Source organism: Alligator mississippiensis, chromosome 11 (assembly GCF_030867095.1).
Source record: "Alligator mississippiensis isolate rAllMis1 chromosome 11, rAllMis1, whole genome shotgun sequence".
Lineage (NCBI taxonomy): Eukaryota > Metazoa > Chordata > Crocodylia > Alligatoridae > Alligator > Alligator mississippiensis.
This window is the reverse complement of record NC_081834.1, coordinates 60,156,215-60,175,072: the sequence shown is the minus strand read 5'-3', so window position 1 is coordinate 60,175,072 and position 18,858 is coordinate 60,156,215. Positions and strand designations below refer to the sequence as shown.

General features: G+C 46.6%; 1 protein-coding gene across 1 annotated transcript; it reads left to right on the top strand.

Annotated features, from left to right (window-relative positions):
• Positions 1 to 12,326: 12,326 nt before the first annotated feature.
• Positions 12,327 to 12,962, top strand: LOC132243892 (olfactory receptor 2T5-like). Its single transcript, XM_059714400.1, has 2 exons — positions 12,327 to 12,581; positions 12,816 to 12,962. Exons 1-2 carry the CDS (start codon positions 12,357 to 12,359, stop codon positions 12,822 to 12,824), a joined length of 234 nt encoding a protein of 77 aa, XP_059570383.1. The 5' UTR covers positions 12,327 to 12,356; the 3' UTR covers positions 12,825 to 12,962.
• The last annotated feature ends 5,896 nt before the right edge of the window (positions 12,963 to 18,858 follow it).

Genomic DNA, 18,858 nt, shown 5'->3' with positions numbered 1-18,858 from the left:
TTATCCCTTAACTTTTTCTCTCGTCTAATTTTTATTAGCTGTCTTGTTTCAGATTTTTTTTTTTTTTTTTTAATAAGAGTGAGGCCAGGTAGCTTTTCAGCACTTCTGCCTTATTTTCAGCCTGTGTTAGTAGCACAGCCTGGCTCTTTAGCAATGGACCGACAACTTGCTTAGTTTTTCTATTCTGACCAGTCTATTTTTAGAACCCCTCCTTGTTGCCCTTAACTTCCTTCACCAAGTGTAACTCATTTTTCACCTTTGCCTCCTTGATTTTGCCCATGACATTTTCTGCTATTTATTGCTATGCTTCCTTCGTGGCCTTCCTGTCCTTCAGTTGCCTCTACATTTTCCTTTTGATTATAAGGCATCTAAAGAAGCTCCTTGTGCAGCCACATTGGTCACCTGCTGTTCTTTTTATGCTTCCATCATGTCAGAATAACTTGTTATTGCGCCTCCGATTCATGCTCTTTAGAGTCTGCTAGACATCCTGGGCCACCTTATCCTTCAGTCTGTCCTCCCAAGGCATCTCACATACTATTTCCCTGAAAATTGCCCTTTTGCAATCCAGTGTCTTTATTCTGCTGACCTCGTGCTTTCCCTGTCTTGGAATGATGAAGTCTACTAAACTCCCATTATCCTCACGTCCTCAACCAATTCTTCCCTGTTGGTCAGGACAACCTCCAAGAGAGATGATTCACTAATCATATCCTTCACTTTTAGGAATAGAAAGCTGTTTTCCAAATAATTTAGGACCTTGCTTGAGATTTTACGTTTGGCTGTATCATTCTTCCATCAAATAACTGGAAAGTTAAAACCTGCCATGAGGACTATGTAACAGAGCTGGGGGTGTGCTTTATTACTCACAGGGACACAAGCAGTAGTAGGGCAGCTGGCCACAATCCCAATTAGGCAGCACTGCCTGATTGGGAAAAGGGCCCAGCTGTTTTCTATAAGAGCAGGGCCCTGAGAGGAGTAGTTAGCACTTTGCTGTCAGCAGGCAAAGAGACACCGTCTGGCCGGAGCAGCTGCTGGTAGGAGCACCCTCAGAGGTCTGGGGTGGGGGGGACTATGGGGATGGCAGGAGGTTCCCTGTCCTGAGTATGACATAAAACTGCACCCTGCTGGGGTAAGGTGGTCTGGTGGGTCTGCCTGTGGTGGGGTAACCTCTGGAAATGCCAGGCTAGTTGCCTCCCCAGTGAAAGGCAAGTCTGGGACACCTTATAACCCCATGCCCCCAGAGCCCTGTGGGTATTAGGGAGCCCTAAATGCTGGGTGTGAGGTTCCAGGGGAGTTGTGAGACCCTGTGTAGGACAGGGGATTGTAGCCTGTGGGTTTGGCAGGGGCTGGGAGCCCTGACTGGGGGGACTGCGAGGGTTTCAAGCTGGGCTTGGGGCCTGTGGGAATGGTAGAGGCTAGGAGCCCTGAGTGAGGGGACCATGAGGGGACCAGAGCTGGGCTTGGAGCCTGAGAAAATGATAGGGGCTGGGAGCCCTGAGTGGTGTCATCTGCACCGTGTCAGGCCCTGTTGAAGCTGGGAGGCCGGGGACTAAGCCAAACAAGTTTGGGCTGGCGTTAGGCCATGGATGCCATCTGGAGGCATGGGACATAGTAAGGGTTGGTTGAAGCCATGTACATGGGTCCTTGTCATCAGGGCAGGTAAATGGGCAGCCTCCCACCTGATTGACATTGTGGCAGCGCACTGGGTGTGCCTGCCACTTTAAGGGCCTGGAGGTGGCAGCCACCAGGTGCCTGACGAGGGCAGCTGTTTTAGAGGCAAGGGCTGCCTGTATAAACAGTGCAGTTTAGCTGCTGGAGGCCAGGCAGCAACATTGCCTGGCCGGAGGGCTGCTGAGATCACCCGGAGGTAAGGGGGAGTTGCAAGGGGTTGGCAAGGAGGCTCCTGGTCCTGGGCATGACCTGAAACTGCACCCTGCCGGGAGTGGGTGGCCTGGTGGGGCTCTGTGGTGCGGGAGCCCCCAGGAAATGCCAGGCCAGTTACCACCCTGGTGAAAGGCGGGTCGGGGCGCCTTAACCCCTAGCTCCCACCACCGGGTGGGTAACCCTGTGTTTGTTGAGCGGCCCAGAAGGCAGACCCCGAGAGAGAGTGACGAGGGCATGGTGCTGCGGTGAACCCCGGGAGAAAGGGGGTGAGCTCGAAGGGAAGAGTGAGGGGCTAGAGACCCAGCCCGAAGGAGAGAGTACCCTCGACTGGCCCAAGCTGGGGCCAGGACCAGGAGGGTCAAAAGGGCCAGGGGCCCACCGCGAGGGACGCCGAAGAGCCGGGGGCCTGGGGTCCCGACTGGCCTGGAGGTGGGCCAGGGCTAGTGGCCAAAGATCCCGGGGGGACCACACCTGAGAGGGGAAAATGGTTTCGGGGGGGCTAGGTAGCCTGGATGAAGGTGGAGAGGCCGCCTGATGGGAGGGATCATAGAGGGGTCCTGCATAGATGATTCTGGGGCCCAGTGTGGGGCCGGTGACTATGTGAACACCAAGATGCCATCTGCGAGGCTTGGGCTGCGGTATTGGGGAGGATAGGAGCTGCAGAGAGCACCCCCTGGCATCGGGGCACTAAAATGGGCGGCCTCCCGCTTAATTGACATCTGTAATTGAATCAATTAACACGAAGGCGTGGTGGGCAAGATAGTGGGCCTTTGTCCAAGGACAGGTGGGCGGGCCACAGAGATTGGCCCCGAGGAGCTCCCTGCCACAGAGACCTTCAGTATTGTCCATCCAGTTGTGGTAGGTGAGGTAGGTGGGTGATTTGCCCAGAAGCAAGAGGGTGGGCCTACATTGAGACCGGCCCCAGGACACCCACTTGCTACAGACTACCACATAAGTTTGGGGCAATTTTATCGTCTTGAAGAATGCCTTGTCCACCTATTCTCTCTGACTTGGTAGGCTACAGCGAACCTCTACCATGGTATCACCACCATGCTTCCCCCCCCAGATGCACTCGGACCAGGACCAGAAAATAAATGCTGTACCACTTCCTTTATGTTTTTGCAAAATTTTTAAGAGCTAGCTGTTTTCTGTGAGGCATGTATCAATTGGTAAAGTCTCATATATTTGAGGACTCAGTTGATCATTTGAGTTGAAACATGGACACTTCTGATGAATAGAAATTTTTCTCTGGGGCCTTTTGTAGAAGAACACGGCACAGCTTTCTTGATCAAGTTACTGGTATTCAGCTCTGTTTCTTGTTTCACATGATGGGTTTTTTTTCTTTTCTTTCTCCATCATCTTCCTCTCTCACCCCACTTCTCCATCTCTCTTTCAATTAATTTCCCCCACAAATGGTTCCTTTTATTTAAACATGGCAGCACGAATTTTGGGGAGAACAAACATCACTGTCATATTTTGGGTTACACTTCTTGGCTATTTCCATGTGGGATACAATTTTAATAGTGCTGTTGAAAGCCTTGACACAGTCCTTGAATTCAGCTGAGGTGGTCAAAAATTGTTGAGGGATGCTCGGGGAGGGAGCATAGCCATAATAACTGTTTTTCATGCGTGTTCATGAGTGCTGTCATGTTCCCACAAGTAAACTTCAAATTCATGGATAAAGACCAACTGAATTCATCCTTTCCAGCCTTCACAGTCTTTTTGCCCCTTCTAACTGGAGTTCTCGGCAGTGTAGCAGTCAGTATCCGAGCCACTCTCAGTCCTTCTGTACTGGTAAGGAATAACTGAATCATGTCGGGGCTGAGGGGCTGTGGCCAGCAGCCCGGGCACGTGGGCAGGGAAAGCAGGCACGATGGACTAGAATTAGGCACGGACTCGTAGCGGTTGAACAAAGAAAACTTTACTTACACCATAGGTGGTCGCGGTGCAGGCTGCAACGCAAGCAAGTCTTTCTGTTACAGATGAACACACGTGGAGTTTGCTAGGCTCCACCGAAGCTGCACACAAACGGAGTTTGCTAGGCTCCACAAAACGAACAGAGCTCTGGATAACGAACGAAATGAGAGTCCGAAATATGACTCTCGACGAGCGTGCAGGGTAGGATACGTTGGGATGGTTCGGTGACGGGGAGTGATTCTTGGTAGCCGATCAGACCACCAGTCGGTCCGAGATTTACGTAGAAGTCCACGAGGTAATCATGGACTCCTTGCCGGAATTGTCTCAGATTTCTCCCGCAATTCTCGGAATTGGGGTTCTCAGGATCCTCCTGAGAGTCTCGGAGATCTCCGGCTTGGGCGGAAACTGCTCAAGCCTCTTATACAGCTAGCAAGCCAATCGCCACGTGGGAATAATTTAGAAACAGCCAATAATGAGGTACGAATTTGCATGTGTGTGGTGGGAACTCCTTTGCACCGGGGTCTTCTCTATGCAACTGAGAACTGCACCGTGCAAAGAAAGCTCCATGTGGCGGGAAATAATTCTGCAGTGCCGAAGCGCGCACAATCATTGGGTCATGACATCCCCCCCCCTCCCCTTGCTGAAGGCACAGCTGAATTATACCACATGCTCGTCATTCAGGTCGCCAGTAGCTCTTACAACGGGTTGCTGAACTAAATGGGTAAACACAAAATCAGACAACATAAGAAGTTCGTCCTCCAGGGACCGAATCAAACAATAGCCGACACACACACACACACACACACACACACACACACACACAATCAGGTTCATAACAAAGAATTGAACTATCAGGGCTTCAGTGGGTGTCATGGTGGAGTCGTGCGTCAAGCCCTCACTTCTTCAATGATGTCGTCCTTCTTGGGGCTTCTCTCCGCCACGCGCTCTGAATTCCGGATCTGTGAAAAGAATTCTCTTAAAACAGTCATTTCACTAATATTTACAAAATTCACATGGAACCCCACGACAAGGCGGTCAATTAAACTCACTATCACTCCTAAAACATATAATACAGGTGTTTGGACACAACTCTACTCTGGACAACCCTCTCTTGAATCCTCAACGCTTTCGTCTTGTTGAGTGTACGTCATCCAGTTCTTCTAAATAATGAAAACCTCTCTCATACGCCAGTTGCCATTGGCCTGTGTCCCCTAAAATCCGAAGTTGCCGTTTACTGAGTCCAGAACGATGTAGGAGAAATCCAAACATGAATCGCTCCTCTGGTGTTCTCTGTGGCAACAGTGGGAGATCGGATTCAAGATGTCTTGCGCCTTGAGCCTCGATCGGGTATCCATGTTTCCGATCGCTGGATATTCTTGGCTCCATCAGGATACGCAGTCGTGACAACTGACGAAGAAGATTACCCACAGGTTGATTAACCATTGGGTTAAGCAGAATCCAAAGGACAACGATGTTCTTTCGCCCATAAACCTCAAGACAACTATCTATGCTGTGAACGGTTACTGGAACGGCTCCAGGGTTTTGTAGATGACGGTGAGGCCATGGTCTTATTTGCTGAAGTGGTGTCAGTCCCAGCGCACACGTCCTGGGATTCCAGGCACAATACGAGACTCCGATAATCGCTAGCATAAGTTGCTCTGCGCCGGTATGTTCTGGCCGTCCGTCATGCCATGCGTGGGCTTTTTGACCAATCAGTCCTGCAACAAGCGCTAGAAGCGGAATAGGCCAGTGAACGCTAAACGTCACCATGTTGATGTCAGTGACATGGTCAGACAAGCTTCGTGGAGTAGAAGACGAGAAGCTTGCTTCTTCCCGGTTCAGCAGGTCGGACCCAAGTTCCACAACCAGACGTCCCAACCATACAGCTAGAGTTTCTTCAGGTTGGATTCTTGATTCTCTGCACAACTCCTGTCGTTCAGTTCTGGTGCGAGCGTCATAGGCAGTGGCAACTCGACTGGTGGTTGTTCTAGGACGAACTGCTTCTGCGGGAGTCGATGCTGTTATTGTTTCAGGCAGGAGGGGCGGATGCACTCCTCCGCTCGATGCTGCCTCCCGTCGGCAAGAAGGCGTGGTCGCCGGAAGGGATGCGGGGTCGCCGGCCGAACTCTCGCGTGCTCTTCCGAAGCTCCACCCTTCTCTTCCAGTTCTTCCACGTGGTCTCCCTCTTGCTTGGCGCCATCTTGGAGTGGCGTCTCAAGATTTTCTTTCGCAGCCACTTCTTTGACCGCTTGAACGGCCATACGCAGCTGGGCTCTCAAACTTGCATTTTTCTGCATTAGATCAGTTGCAGTACGAAAAGTTGCAGTTAACATTCTCCCCTTGTCATACCTTGGGGCTACCCTCTCATCTGCGGCGTGTTCCTCCATCTCCAGATCTTCGCGGAGCTCGGATACAAGCTTGCAACCCCTCAATCTAGACACCATCATAAAGGGGGTGAACCGGTCGATTGGCACCGTTCCTCACTCTCCCAAGCACGTAACGAGCAACGGGCACGCTCCTGGGTGAGGGTTGGGTTTCCTGCGCCTGCCGGGTTGACTCTGGCGAGGGACACAGTCTCGAGGGGCCTAAACAGAACCCGCTCATCATTCATGATACACCCGAATGCCGTGGGGTGAAGATACACTTCCCTCTCTCTTGGGGCTCCGTCTTCGGAAGCTCCCTCTTCCTTATAATAAAAGGTGCCAGAGGCTATGTATAATTGCAGGGTGGCAAGTATTTAGCCCAGCCCTTCCTGGTTTTCCAGTAAGAGTTTTCCAGGTGTACAATGATATGTATGAAATATATTTTACAGGTAAATTTCTCAACTGGGCTGGTAGATACCAGTTCAGCATGATCAACAATAGAACCAAAAATGTTTTTGTTGACCTAGGAAGTATTTCAGAGAAGAAAACAGATGTTTTCTCTAATTTTTTTTTTTCATGGGGAAATTATAAAATATAATTGCAACAACAGGGGAGAAAATGTTTCATTTTTGAGGGGATATTTAGCCTTTCAAGAGAACTAGATTTAAATGTGCATTTGTGTTGACTTTCAGAAATTGGAAATAAAAATCAGTTTTCCAATTGTATTTTTATTGGATAGATAGTTTTCCCTTCCCCCCCCGTTTTCTATTTTTAGAAAAAAAATTCTCTCATGTTTCCCCCTTCTTTGCTGCAAACAAAGAAATGGAGGGCAAGGTACACAAGTGGGGAGAAAAAGAAGGGAAACAGAAATGTGTTTTGGGGAATACAGATATACCCATTGTCCCACTCCTAGCTCTCCCCCCAACAGATCCACCCTCATGCTTTAGGAAGGGATTCAATGTATAAGTAGCCCTACTCCTATTCATTCTACCCAGCATGAATATAGGAGTCCATATAGGACTGTAACGTCCTTCTACTCCCCTCATCAGGTAAGAGGTATGGTGTAGCCTTAATCATAGCCTAACCAGTGGTTCTCAATATTTTGAGACTCCACAACCCTTTAAAGTTTGCCTTCCCACGTTCTAGCAACAGGCAGCCCTGTGGACAGCTTATTACACTTCTGTCAGGTCACAAACCAAGCTGCTCCACCTCACTGAGTGAGGAGGTGCTCTATTGGGTTTCATCATGGGTGACTAGTGCCACCTTTAGTTAGGGGGGGACATGTGCCCCCCCCATGACTCTCGCCACCCAAGGGGGAAGGTCCCCCTGCAGCCAGGCATGCTGACAGGGAAGTGGCCACGGTGCTTCATCCGGCACTCCCACTCCCCAGCCAGTGCTTGCAGGGGGGACACCGGTACTCCCGCCTGTTGCCTAAGTGGGGAGTGCGGCCTGTCAGGGGGTGCACCTGCACTCTCGGGGTGGGGGGTTGCATGTGCACCCCCCACATGTCGCCACTGGGTTTCATGCAGGGAAGGCACTAGTCATGGCACCAGAGCACCTGACGGAGAAATGGTGGAGAAGGAAGACACGCTCCCCTTCCTCACCCCTTGTGATGTGGGCACTTGTCCGCATAGTGGGAGACATGAGTCGGGCAGGATTAGGGGTTTCTATTCCTGGCAGCAGCACAGGAACCCCTCCCAGTTGATTTCCCCCTCCCATCTGAATGCCCTAGCTACTAGGTTGCAGACTCGGGTCCTCTTGCTTTCTTCCTGCACTGTTTATGCATTTTGCATTATATAGTGTAACCCTAGCTGTGGTGCTACCCGTGGCCACATCTGGATTCAGGGTCCTGGGGTGTCGAAGAGCCTCGGCCATCCTCCCAGCCCCTAAGGCTGGGGCCACCTCTCGGTGGAGTGCTTTCTTGTGGTTTCCCCACACACTGGAGTACATGCAGTTTAACTGTTTACACAGTTTATTATTTATAAAACAGCCAACTAGTGAATGAGGTTAATAGGACAGGATATCAAGAGTCTAATTGTCAAAGGTAGGTATCAATGAACTAAAACGCTCTATACAAATTGAATTCAAGACACCCTCAGTACAAGTCCTCAGCTTAAACCTTCGGACTCCAGTGACTTTCAGGAGGAGCACACAGGGTTAACAAGATATCAGCTCTCCACACTGGCAACACAGTAACCATGGCTGGTGCTGCTGCTTCAGAAAGTCCTGCTCTTTGCATGGGGAAGAGCAGCTCTCCTCTGCTCCAGCTGTCTGTGGGATCACCCTTTTTCCTTCACACAGGTTCCTCTGCCTCATGGAGAGAAAAAGGATCCCAGGTTGGTTATCTTCTCCCCATCACTAAGTGCTGGTTCACTTCACAGGCAGGCTGCAGGATCCTCCTCCCCAAGCTCTGTGGTCCCTGCACCTTCCCTTCTCTGAGCCTGGCTGAATCCTTGGGGCTGAGTTCCCTCCCCTCTCCTGCCTCCGGAGCCAATCAAAAACGTGTATATGATCTGGCAAGCAACAACTTTCTGTAAACTTTCCTGCTTTGCCCTTGCAGGGATCCTGAGCCCTGCTGCAAATCCAGCAGCAGCTGTTAAAATAGTTATCGACTAAAATACATAACCAGTATTGGGAGCAGGAGCTAGAACCCAGGAGTCCCTTCCTCCAGCTCACTGGGCCATTAAGTTTTTGCTTGTTCTCCTTCTGGCCCCATGGCCATCTCACTCTTGCCTGTCCAGTGGCCCAGCTTTAATAGGAAGTGAGAAGGATCCTTTCCAAGCTGCCTATTAAGACACTGTCATAGGAAGTAGGAGCTATGGCTTCAAATCCCCCTTAGGATGTGAGAGGTCTGCAACCAAGGTCTCCAGTCAGCTACAGAAATGCCCTAACTACCAAGATCTTGAGCAAGAGTGGGCAGCACTTCTTGCCATACACTTAATTTCACTGTCAACCAGTCAATGTGTACAGTCCTCTTCCATGAAAGCATTCTGGGGCTTGCATGGACTGTACTTGCATTCCTGGATTCAGTGGAAGTGGAAGAGAGTACAGGTCCAGTTAGGCACCCCGGTCGGCTCCGAGTGTTGCGTTCTGAACTGTATGGTTGCACCATTGACGAGTTGCAACAAAATGGGAGGAGGTTGACCAAGACAGACCATTTTATAGCTTGGTGTTTAGTGCAATCTCCTGGGAAGTGATTTGCACTTCAAATGTTACATCTGTCCATAGCCAGAGTGCGCATGGAGATTAACCCACTGAAAATATTTTCAGTTTTACAGAATATTCATAAAAATAGCTGTGGTGGACTTCCTGCCTGCAGTCCAAGCTCCCTTGTGTCAGTCTTACTGCTCATGTTTACAGGTGTACTCCAATCTACATCAACTATCACAAGAGCCTAAGGATTTATCAAGAGGATTTTGGCTGTGGTATGAGATTCCTGTCTCCTTTATGATGCTTACAATAAGGTACAAGTTGATTGCTCAGCTTGACTAAGAGATAATATCTGTAGCTTGGACAAAAATTGAAGTTGAGCGTTTGAACTGAGATGGAAGAACAGATGATAACTAGAACTGAGCACCATTTGTCAACCAAAGGGTTCCTGCTTAGAAAATGGTCTTGTTCAACATGAAGTGGCTTACAGGAAAATCTTATCATTTATTAAACGTGTCCATGTGCTCATCAGTATGTCACAAAGGACTGAAATAATGAAAAGTTTCCTTTAATTTCTAAAGGATATTTGGTGTTTCAAGAAAATTATATCTAAGTTTCTTTCAAGAATCAAAAAATGAAATAAAACGCTTTCCCATTTATAGTCTATTGAGTTGTTGGTGTTCTTCCCTCCTCCTACCCTCCCTTTCACATTTTTAGTGTTTCTGAGCCTTCTTTCCAATTAAAAATGTTGGCCATGTACAGAAATGAGGAAAGAGATGCTGAAATATTGGGGAAAATGTAAAAAGTATGAAAAAGGAGGAAAGTAATGCTATTTTCCTCCCTATGACTAACTGGAAGAGTGTTAAAATGCCAATGTAAAATCCTTTCAAGTTAAAATGAAGCTTCAAGATACTTGAACAAGACAAAGTTTTAAAAAGTTAATTTCACAATTTACCATTTGTATTAAAGAGTATTCCTCATCTATTTTCCTATATTGTCAACAACACCAAAAAGGATAAAAATGGGAAAACATCTTTATAGATTTTTCTTGGATTTTGGAAATATTTTAATCTAAAATATTTTAATTAAAAAATATAGATGAAGAGTTTTCATTAACGGGTTGAGCACACATGACTTTCAAACACATTACAACTGGAAACAAATTCTCATGTGTTGCTTTAAAAAAGTTTATACTTGTATAAAAATGGATTTGTATGACTTGTCCTGTACATAACTCTGAAGAAGTCATTGCTATGAAGAAGTTAGTTTTTATTCCATAAGAAGGCAAGGCTTGAAAAGAGAAGGGTTACAATTACACTGAGATGCAGTGCCTTTACTATTCATGGCTGACAAGAACAGCTTCTTGCCAGGGCTGTGCCCACAGGCCCCCAACCCTTGCATAGCATAACAAGTTGAAAGCAAAATAACCAATGTGTCCATCACTTAATTTTTATGGGGTTTTTTAGCATTAAAAGTTAGAGCTATTAGCACCTAGGTTTTGGTCCCAATGCCTAGTCCTTAAAAATCACAGCAGTCAAGAAAGTTTCCATTCTTCATGACTGTGGTTCATGCTGCAGCCAGTACAACCTCCTGCCTGTAAAGCAGAGAATGCCCTACACGAATCATGAACCTTTAATTACTGTCAAGCATCTGATCAGAGAGCTGGCAGACAGCTTTTGGGGACAAAAGCACAGAAAATTTAATTTCAGAGTTTCTTGCAGCAATTAGATACTTTACAGGTTTGATTTTTCTGAATTCACAACATGGGCCAATCACATAAAGCGCATGGAGGTTGCATTCCTACGATTAATCCACTGAGTATGGATTATGCTTCTCCCTACATTCCAAACCAGCACATTCCTGGATTATTTTATTGTGTACCATCACAAAGATGGTTCTGATCATGGATTCTTCTGGGTAACTCCCAAGTAATTAATACCATCTCTCTGGAACGCTTGAAGCAAGAAGTGCTGTTCACTTGCTACAAGGCTCATTCAACAGGGCTCGGGACCATTCCTTTGGATTACAACAAACTGAGCACCTTCTGGCAGGGGTACTGGGCACTGCCAGGCTGAGCAACTATGGCAGCTTTTAAATTTTTAGGGAATGTCAGCAACTCGCTCGTAGTCATTCTAACAAGATGCTTGTACCATTGCTCTCCACTTGTGATCCACTGCATCATCTTGTTAGACACTCAAATCTGTCATCCCTTTTCCAATATTTTCTTTTGGCTTCAGCCTTGGGGATTCTCCCAGCCTACTGACAGAAAGGATTAATTTATAGATGATGCATACAGTGGTCTTTCTGTCCTACCTCATCATATAGCCAAACCATGTCAAGTCAGCTTCTCTAACCTCTTTGGTCAGTTTTTTGTACTCCCAAGCATGCCTTGATGTCATCATTTCTCACCTTGTCATCCAGACTGACTCCCTAAATCCATCTCGACGTTCTTGCCTCTTCCCTTTGTGAGTAGAGGTCTTAAACCATAGACAATGAGGTTTACTTAGGAAGCCAGACCCATAGAGAAGAACAATGACCTTGGATATCCCATCTACAGCTCTCAAGTGGCACTGTCGCTATTTCTAGTCGGAATATTTCAGGTTTTTGCTGAACGAGTTAGTTTTTGGGTATTTATTTATCTTTATTTATTTTTTATTTTTATAATTTATTAAAAAAAACATAGCTAGAACTGTTATTTACTATTAACTACTTACACTAATTATGACAGGTACATAGCGATCTGCATCCCCTTGCAGTACCCCATCCTCATGCCCAGGAACATCTGCTTTCTTTTATCAGCTGGGGTCTGGATGGGAACATCAGTAAATGCCTTGATTTCATACAGTGTTTACACTGGCTCTCCCCTACTGTGGCTCCAAAGAGATCGATCACTTCTTCTGTGAGGTCCCAGCCCTGCTCCAGTTGTCCTGCTCTGACACCTCTCGATATGAGGCTCTGGTGTTCATGAGTATCATTGTCCTGGTCCTCATCCCTTCTTCCATTATACTAGCCTCTTACGCTTGTATCCTCTCCAGGGTCCTGAGGATGAAGTCAACCAGACAGCAGAAAGCTCTGGCCACCTGCTCCTCCCATCTCACTGTGGTGGTCATGTTTTATGGGGCAGCCATCTTCATGTACATGAGACCCAGCTCCTACCACTTCCCAGAGCAAGACAAGATTGTGGCTCTCTTTTACACCATTGTCACCCCAGTACTCAATCCGCTCATCTACAGCCTGAGCAACAGGGATGTCTTACGAGCCCTAAAAAAGGTGATTGGGATATTCAGAGTCTTCCAGCAAAATTGACAGAAGCTGTACTTTCCCATGGGCTAAGTCGGCAGGGTTTTCTGGATCCTTTAGAAGGAAGCTAACATTTGTCAGTCACGTAACAGCCTCTGACCTACTGAGAGTCATGGGATTTTGGACTGTATCACTTAAACACTTAGAAAAAGGTGAGAGGAAATCCTACCCATCTCCTTTTTCATGACTGTTTTTCTGCTTTAGGAAATGTAACCAAATTTTTGCAAACACTGAAGACTTCATGGGGGATTGAAACTTTGTATGTCCCTGATACTGCCCCTGCACAAGGCCCAATCCCTCCTGCAGGAAATATGACAAATGGAAGGGCAACCGAAATGCACCTTGGGACAAAAGTTTATGAGGTAGGGATGAAAGAACGAGGGTTATTTAGGATGGATAAGAATACACTTGGTGGGGAGGGGTGTATAATAGTTTCTCAAATACATGCAGAGTGATTATAGAGGGAATGGAGATGGGCTTTTCTTTGTGGCTCTAAGGGACAGGACTAGGAGCAAGGGCCGCAAGCCAGAGCAGGGGAAATGGAAGATGGAGATTAGGGGAACTATCTGCCACTGGGAGTGGTCGCACAGGGCTGAGGCTACCGAGAGAAGCTGTGGATTCTCCATGCTTGGAAACGTCCAAAAGCAGGGAAGACCAACATTTGGCTGTGGTGGTTTAGTTGGGGACGAACGTGGCTGGAGCAGGGACATGGGCCACAGGACCTGGTGAGGTTTCTTTCAGCCTATGATCCTAAGTGCTTAGAAGGAGATCTTCCCAAGCACTATTTTTAAGTGCAAGGCACTGTACATTATGTCTGATTCCTCTCTTACTTCATGTTGTTTTTCAACAACATCACAGAAAAGGGCAACAGGGAGAAACAAGGAGCTCGCTAGCTTTCCATCCAGGGTGAGACGGCACAGGAGCAAATGAAAAAAAATGGTGCTCAACGTTCCCATCTTTGTGCCTGGAAGAAATGGAGCTGATCAATAAACAGGACAAATGAATGCAAGACATCTATCAAATGAAGGATGTTTTTCTTAAAAATAAATAGGATGTTGAAAACTGAATTGGTTAATATATATAATATTTTTACATTTGACAGTTTTCCTGTCAGACTGGGATTATGGTGCTAGTTCTCAAAGAAACAATGGAAGAGTTTTGTGAAGGCTTGGCTATCCCTTCATGTTCCCAACTTTACCTAAAAAACCAACAAACCCATGTGCTAGGTTCACACAGAGCATTCCTCCATCTGCCCCTGAAAAGAAATCCCCATGAACTGCTTCTGAGTGGTGACGTGGAAGAGGGAAATGTGTTATATGTCAACCTGTGTGTCTCCCTGAGCTGTGAGAGTGAGCGAGAAACAAGAGGCCTTGGTGTCTGTGGTCCTCAGGCACGCTCACGGATGAGCCTGTTGAGAGTGGAGCTGGCTATGAGACTAGCTAAAACATAGTTCGAGGAAGAGGAAGGTAGTTGAATTGAAATGTGTCTTGGGTTAAACAGTGCCCCCAGACTAAATACCAGACAGTCTTGGAATACCAAGGGGAGACATAGGATCCTCCCTGCAATAAGCTAGGCCACACTGACCAAAGTAGGGCACTGGGGACCATAGTGTCCTTGGGCAACCCCTGCGCTTCAGACCTTGGGAGTTAAGTGTTTGAACAGGACAGTTCAGAGAGCAGGGGCTGGAGAACCTGTTCCCTGCTCAGCATCATGATCACAGAGCTGGGTGGGGACAGACTGGAGAGCTTGTTCCCCACCCAGCTCCTAGATCGCAGAGGTGGGCGAGGAACAGGCTCTCCAGTCCCCACCCCACAGTCACTGGGAGCTGTCCTGGTCAGGGGCATGCCCCAGGCCCGTGCCCTGATCTGGTGATTAAGGTGTGTGGCTTGGAAAGGGCTGCAGGGGTGGGGCAGGACCCATCCCCCTGTCCTGGCCACCAATGGGGCAGCTGGTAGCGAGGCCGTGGCCCTGAACCTTCTCTCCCAGCACCAATTCTGTGACATTGGGACCAGTCCCAATGCAAGCCCTGTAACCTTGGAGCTGGCACTGGGAGATAAAGATCACCCGACCCCCTCCTCCCGAATTGTGATGGTGAAATGGGCTGGGAGACAAGGATCTCTTAGCCTCTGCTCCACAATCATGACCTTGGAGCAGGGGTCTTGGAGCTCCCTGCTGGTTGCGGAGGGAGACATAGTCCCCGCCTGGGCTCCAGTGGAAGAGCCCTCCCTGGCAGCAGCCAGCTCCATGGGGCAGGGAGCAATCTCCCACCCCTTGGGGGATGACTGACCAGGAGCAGATTTGCGCCCAGTCAGGTATCTAGACAAGTGCTACTGCACAGTTAGTAACTGCAACTAAATTTGGTACTTGCATTTGCAGGTAGCAAGCTTAGTATTAGGAAGGGTTACTGTGCAGTAACCATGCTCATGTGTAGACGCATATGTTAACTGCACAGCAAAATACACTGCTTCACAGTAAAGCATCTCATGTAGATGCACCCACCTTGGAACAAATTTCTAGTATTAGGAACTGAAAACTCCCTCTGACCTGAAGAAGAATGCACTACATTTGGAAGCTTGTCAAAGCCCATCCCAAACATGGAGTCGGTGAAACAAAATTTATTACCCATAAAAATACGTGCCTCTCACGTATTTCCTGGACTGTCCCATCTAGTCACTCCAGCACTATTAAAGTTCCTTGATTATGACCCAGTTTATAATTCATTTTTAAGTGGTCCTAAGAATAGAGAAGATACCACTCAGAATCATTACAAGCTGTCTGTAATATCTGGCTTCTCAGGTGAGATTTCCTGGGAAAAAAAATGTTATAGAGCCCTAGAAGTTAAGAAATGAAAACTAAGATTTCTGGAGAGACTTTGAAAGACAGTGAGTGACTGGGCTCAGTTGCACATGCAAATAATCCAGGAGCACTTTACTCTAGAGTGAGGTACGCTAAAGTAAACTCTCCCAGGAATACATCTACACATGCAGCAATGAAGGAGAAGATTTGCTTCCCCTAATAGCAGACTGCTCCTGCTTCCGGTGGCCCTTCCCTGGGCTCCTGCAGCAGCCGGGGGTAGCTCAAAGCTCCCTTTTGGTACTAGCCCAGGAGCTGGCAGGGAGCACGGGGCAAGGAGACCGCTATCTTCTGGTGCAGCTGGGCCATTGCTCGCTGTCCATGCGAGCTGCCTGCTGCTGGGGCAGGGGCTGCCACCAGATGCCGAGCAGGGACATTGTCCCCCTGCCCCGGCAGCAGGGAGCTCCCAGGCCCCGGTCCCTGACTGTGAGGCCAGGGGTGGGAGACTCTTATGCATATCTGAGCAGACTATGCTCCTTTGCTCTTCCTCTGTTTCAAACTCTCCAGGTGAGAGGGATGTCTTGTGATTGAATGTTTGGAGAACTGATGCTCTTGATGGAGAAACATCATGTCGAGTGAGTCACAACCCAGAGGTCTCATCCCACTAGAAAATCAAGCAGTGAGAGATTTAGCATTTTGTATTAGAATGAAAACATTCAAATATGACCTTTCCCACTTTAAAAAACAAACAAACCCTCTGCCTATAATTGACTTTACGAAAGACTGAAATGTATCGTCCTTCCTGAAATGCTTTGTTCTCTCCCACCTCCAAACAGAGATTGCCAAATACCTTGCCTGAGCATAATTTTGCAAAGTTTTCAAATACCTGAATGGAGGAAAGTCTGCCAGAGCACCCACTGGAGCTGAAAGGAGATCTTAATTCGAGACTTGGGAGAAGACCCCCAGAGTGTGGGAAAGTTTGTGTATTTTGGTCCCATTAGATTTCAAAGCTATTGTTGATGGCCACAAGCTTGGCCATATAACGGTCACAAACTTGACTTGGCTTTTACGAAGACTGTGTTTATATGACATACGTGCTCCCCTCTCTCCACTACCTGATTTACTCAGCTAGCGGCAGATGCAGGATTGAAAGAGCTCTGCTGTCTCTCGACTCAATGTAGAGTGTCTTTCTTTAAGACTAATTTCAGATCCTTTTTATCTATTGCCCATGTTGCATTTTTTCAACTTATAAAGATATGTTTTCAGGCTCTGGGCAAGAATTGGTATATACTTTTTATGTTGAAACTGAAATGGAGTTCATAGCTGAGGAATTTTTAGGTAATTTGCTTCCTTAGAAAACGAACGCTGCCCCATACGAAAGGAATGCCATGCAAGAAAAGAGATGTATGTTGATTTCTTGTGTACTTGCTTTTGAGCTCGTAACTCTTTATTTCTTGTATATGTACATGTACCAATAGGCTGGAAAAAGAAAACATTGCAGGAATATAGTAGAAAAGATTAAGTTTCTTACTGGAGTCATCAGAGAAAAAGATAAAGAAGACCAAGGTAAGCGATTACTGTTTCCTTCTAGTCCTATTTTATACCGGTGAAGATTCTTAAAACCCGATTTATGTGTATTACAAACAGCACCATTTCTCTTCTTAAAGATCCCCATGTGATAATGACAGAATAAGTGGCATATAAATGTTTCTCAAAATATACCTCAGGTATTACATTTCAATAAAGTCATGTATATTTTACTACTTCTTATTATTATTTCTACTAATAGTTCTACTAATAAAATATATTTTACTTCATTTCATAACTACAAATATGCTGTAATGTGCTTCTTTCCATGTGATAAAGACTGAAATGATACAATTAAGAATTGGGAGGTGGAAATTATTAATGAAAACAGATTATTCCTGTCAGGGCAGCTACGTATGATGATGAACTTCAAAGGAGGAGGAAATGTTTGCAAAGAAGGGGTAAAAGTCCATCTCTCCTGGTGTCAATTCCAAATTCCTCTTTCACCTTCGCAGGTCCAGGATTTAACCCAGGCCACTCTTACGGCTATTAAAAATGTCAGGTAAAGAGAGATTTAGTCTAAGATAGCATGTCCTAAACTAGTTGTGTAGTATTTAATAATACCAATCAGGGTTCATGGACAGATGCTATGTCTTTGATTAGACTAACAAGATTTTTGCAAAAAAAACCCCTTTCATTGCAAGCTTTTGGGCACAAATATCCTTCATCACGAATCAGAGAAAAGATTGTAAAAGTTCTACTGGGTAAAAATGAAAGTTCATATTTCATAGGATTTCACAGAAGAGTCAATAGATGGGATAACCCTCTGGGCAGGCAGGTCTCACCTGGTAAGGAGTCTCGGCTTTCCTGTGAGGCTTCAAGGATGCAAATTACCTTAGACAAAGGTAGGAGCAGGAGTAATAATATACATGTATAATACCATATCTTATACTTCCATTTGTGATGACTTTACAACACACCCTGTACGAGGGATTGTTCATTTTAAGTGCTTCACAACTCCATATCACACAATGACTTGGGGGCTGTGTTCTCCCAAATAAATTATGGTTCCACTCTTTCAAGACTTTCCTTTGTCTCTAGCTTTGCATGTGAGGGGCTAAATCCTAATTATCTTTCTATCCCTACCTGGTACGTACAAAGTTTGGTAGCTATAGAGATCTAGCGTTTCTAGTTGACTCTGCCTGAACAAAAACAGGCACCGAGGTCGAGGACTGCAGAGCCCCAGGGAGATTCTGGGGACCAAGGATGGTTTGAGAAGCTGGCTGCGGTAAAAGCACACAGTCCAAAACACAGGGTCAAAGAAATCTTAACAGCACTTCTAATATTGGAATACAAACCAGAGGCAATTGCTAAGACAATGCAGATAAGTACAGTGAGCTGCTGATTTAAAAGAAATATCAATTAACCTAAGAGAGTCACAAAATCATTATTACTGAAAAAAAAAAATGTTTAAGTTACTGGGTCATATAAGTTTCCAACAGGTGACCAGCCAGCCAGGGAAAATAACTTCTTATTGGTATTCCGGATACTGCATGCTGTAGGTTGTGTTTTGAGCATTGTGTGTATGGTGTATGGGTGGTATAGGTTTCATAGATACACTGACCTTGGTTCACCTGCAGAGGGGCAATGCAGCAAGGATCTTGAGTCCCTGCCTGTGATGCGTCACTGAGAGCAGGCTAGCTCCATCCTCGTTAGAAGCACCCAGCAGGTAGTTACTGATTGCTATTAAAGCCCCTCTCAGTCTTCTCTTCCCTAAACTAAATAAGCCCAGTTCCCTCAGCCTCTTCTCAGAAGTCATATGCCCCAGCCCCCGAACCATTTTTGCGGTCAGTTAGCCAGGACTTGATGTTTACATTTCAGGACTCTCCCATCTAGATCTTTGAACCCCTGAGCTGGCCGCATGTTA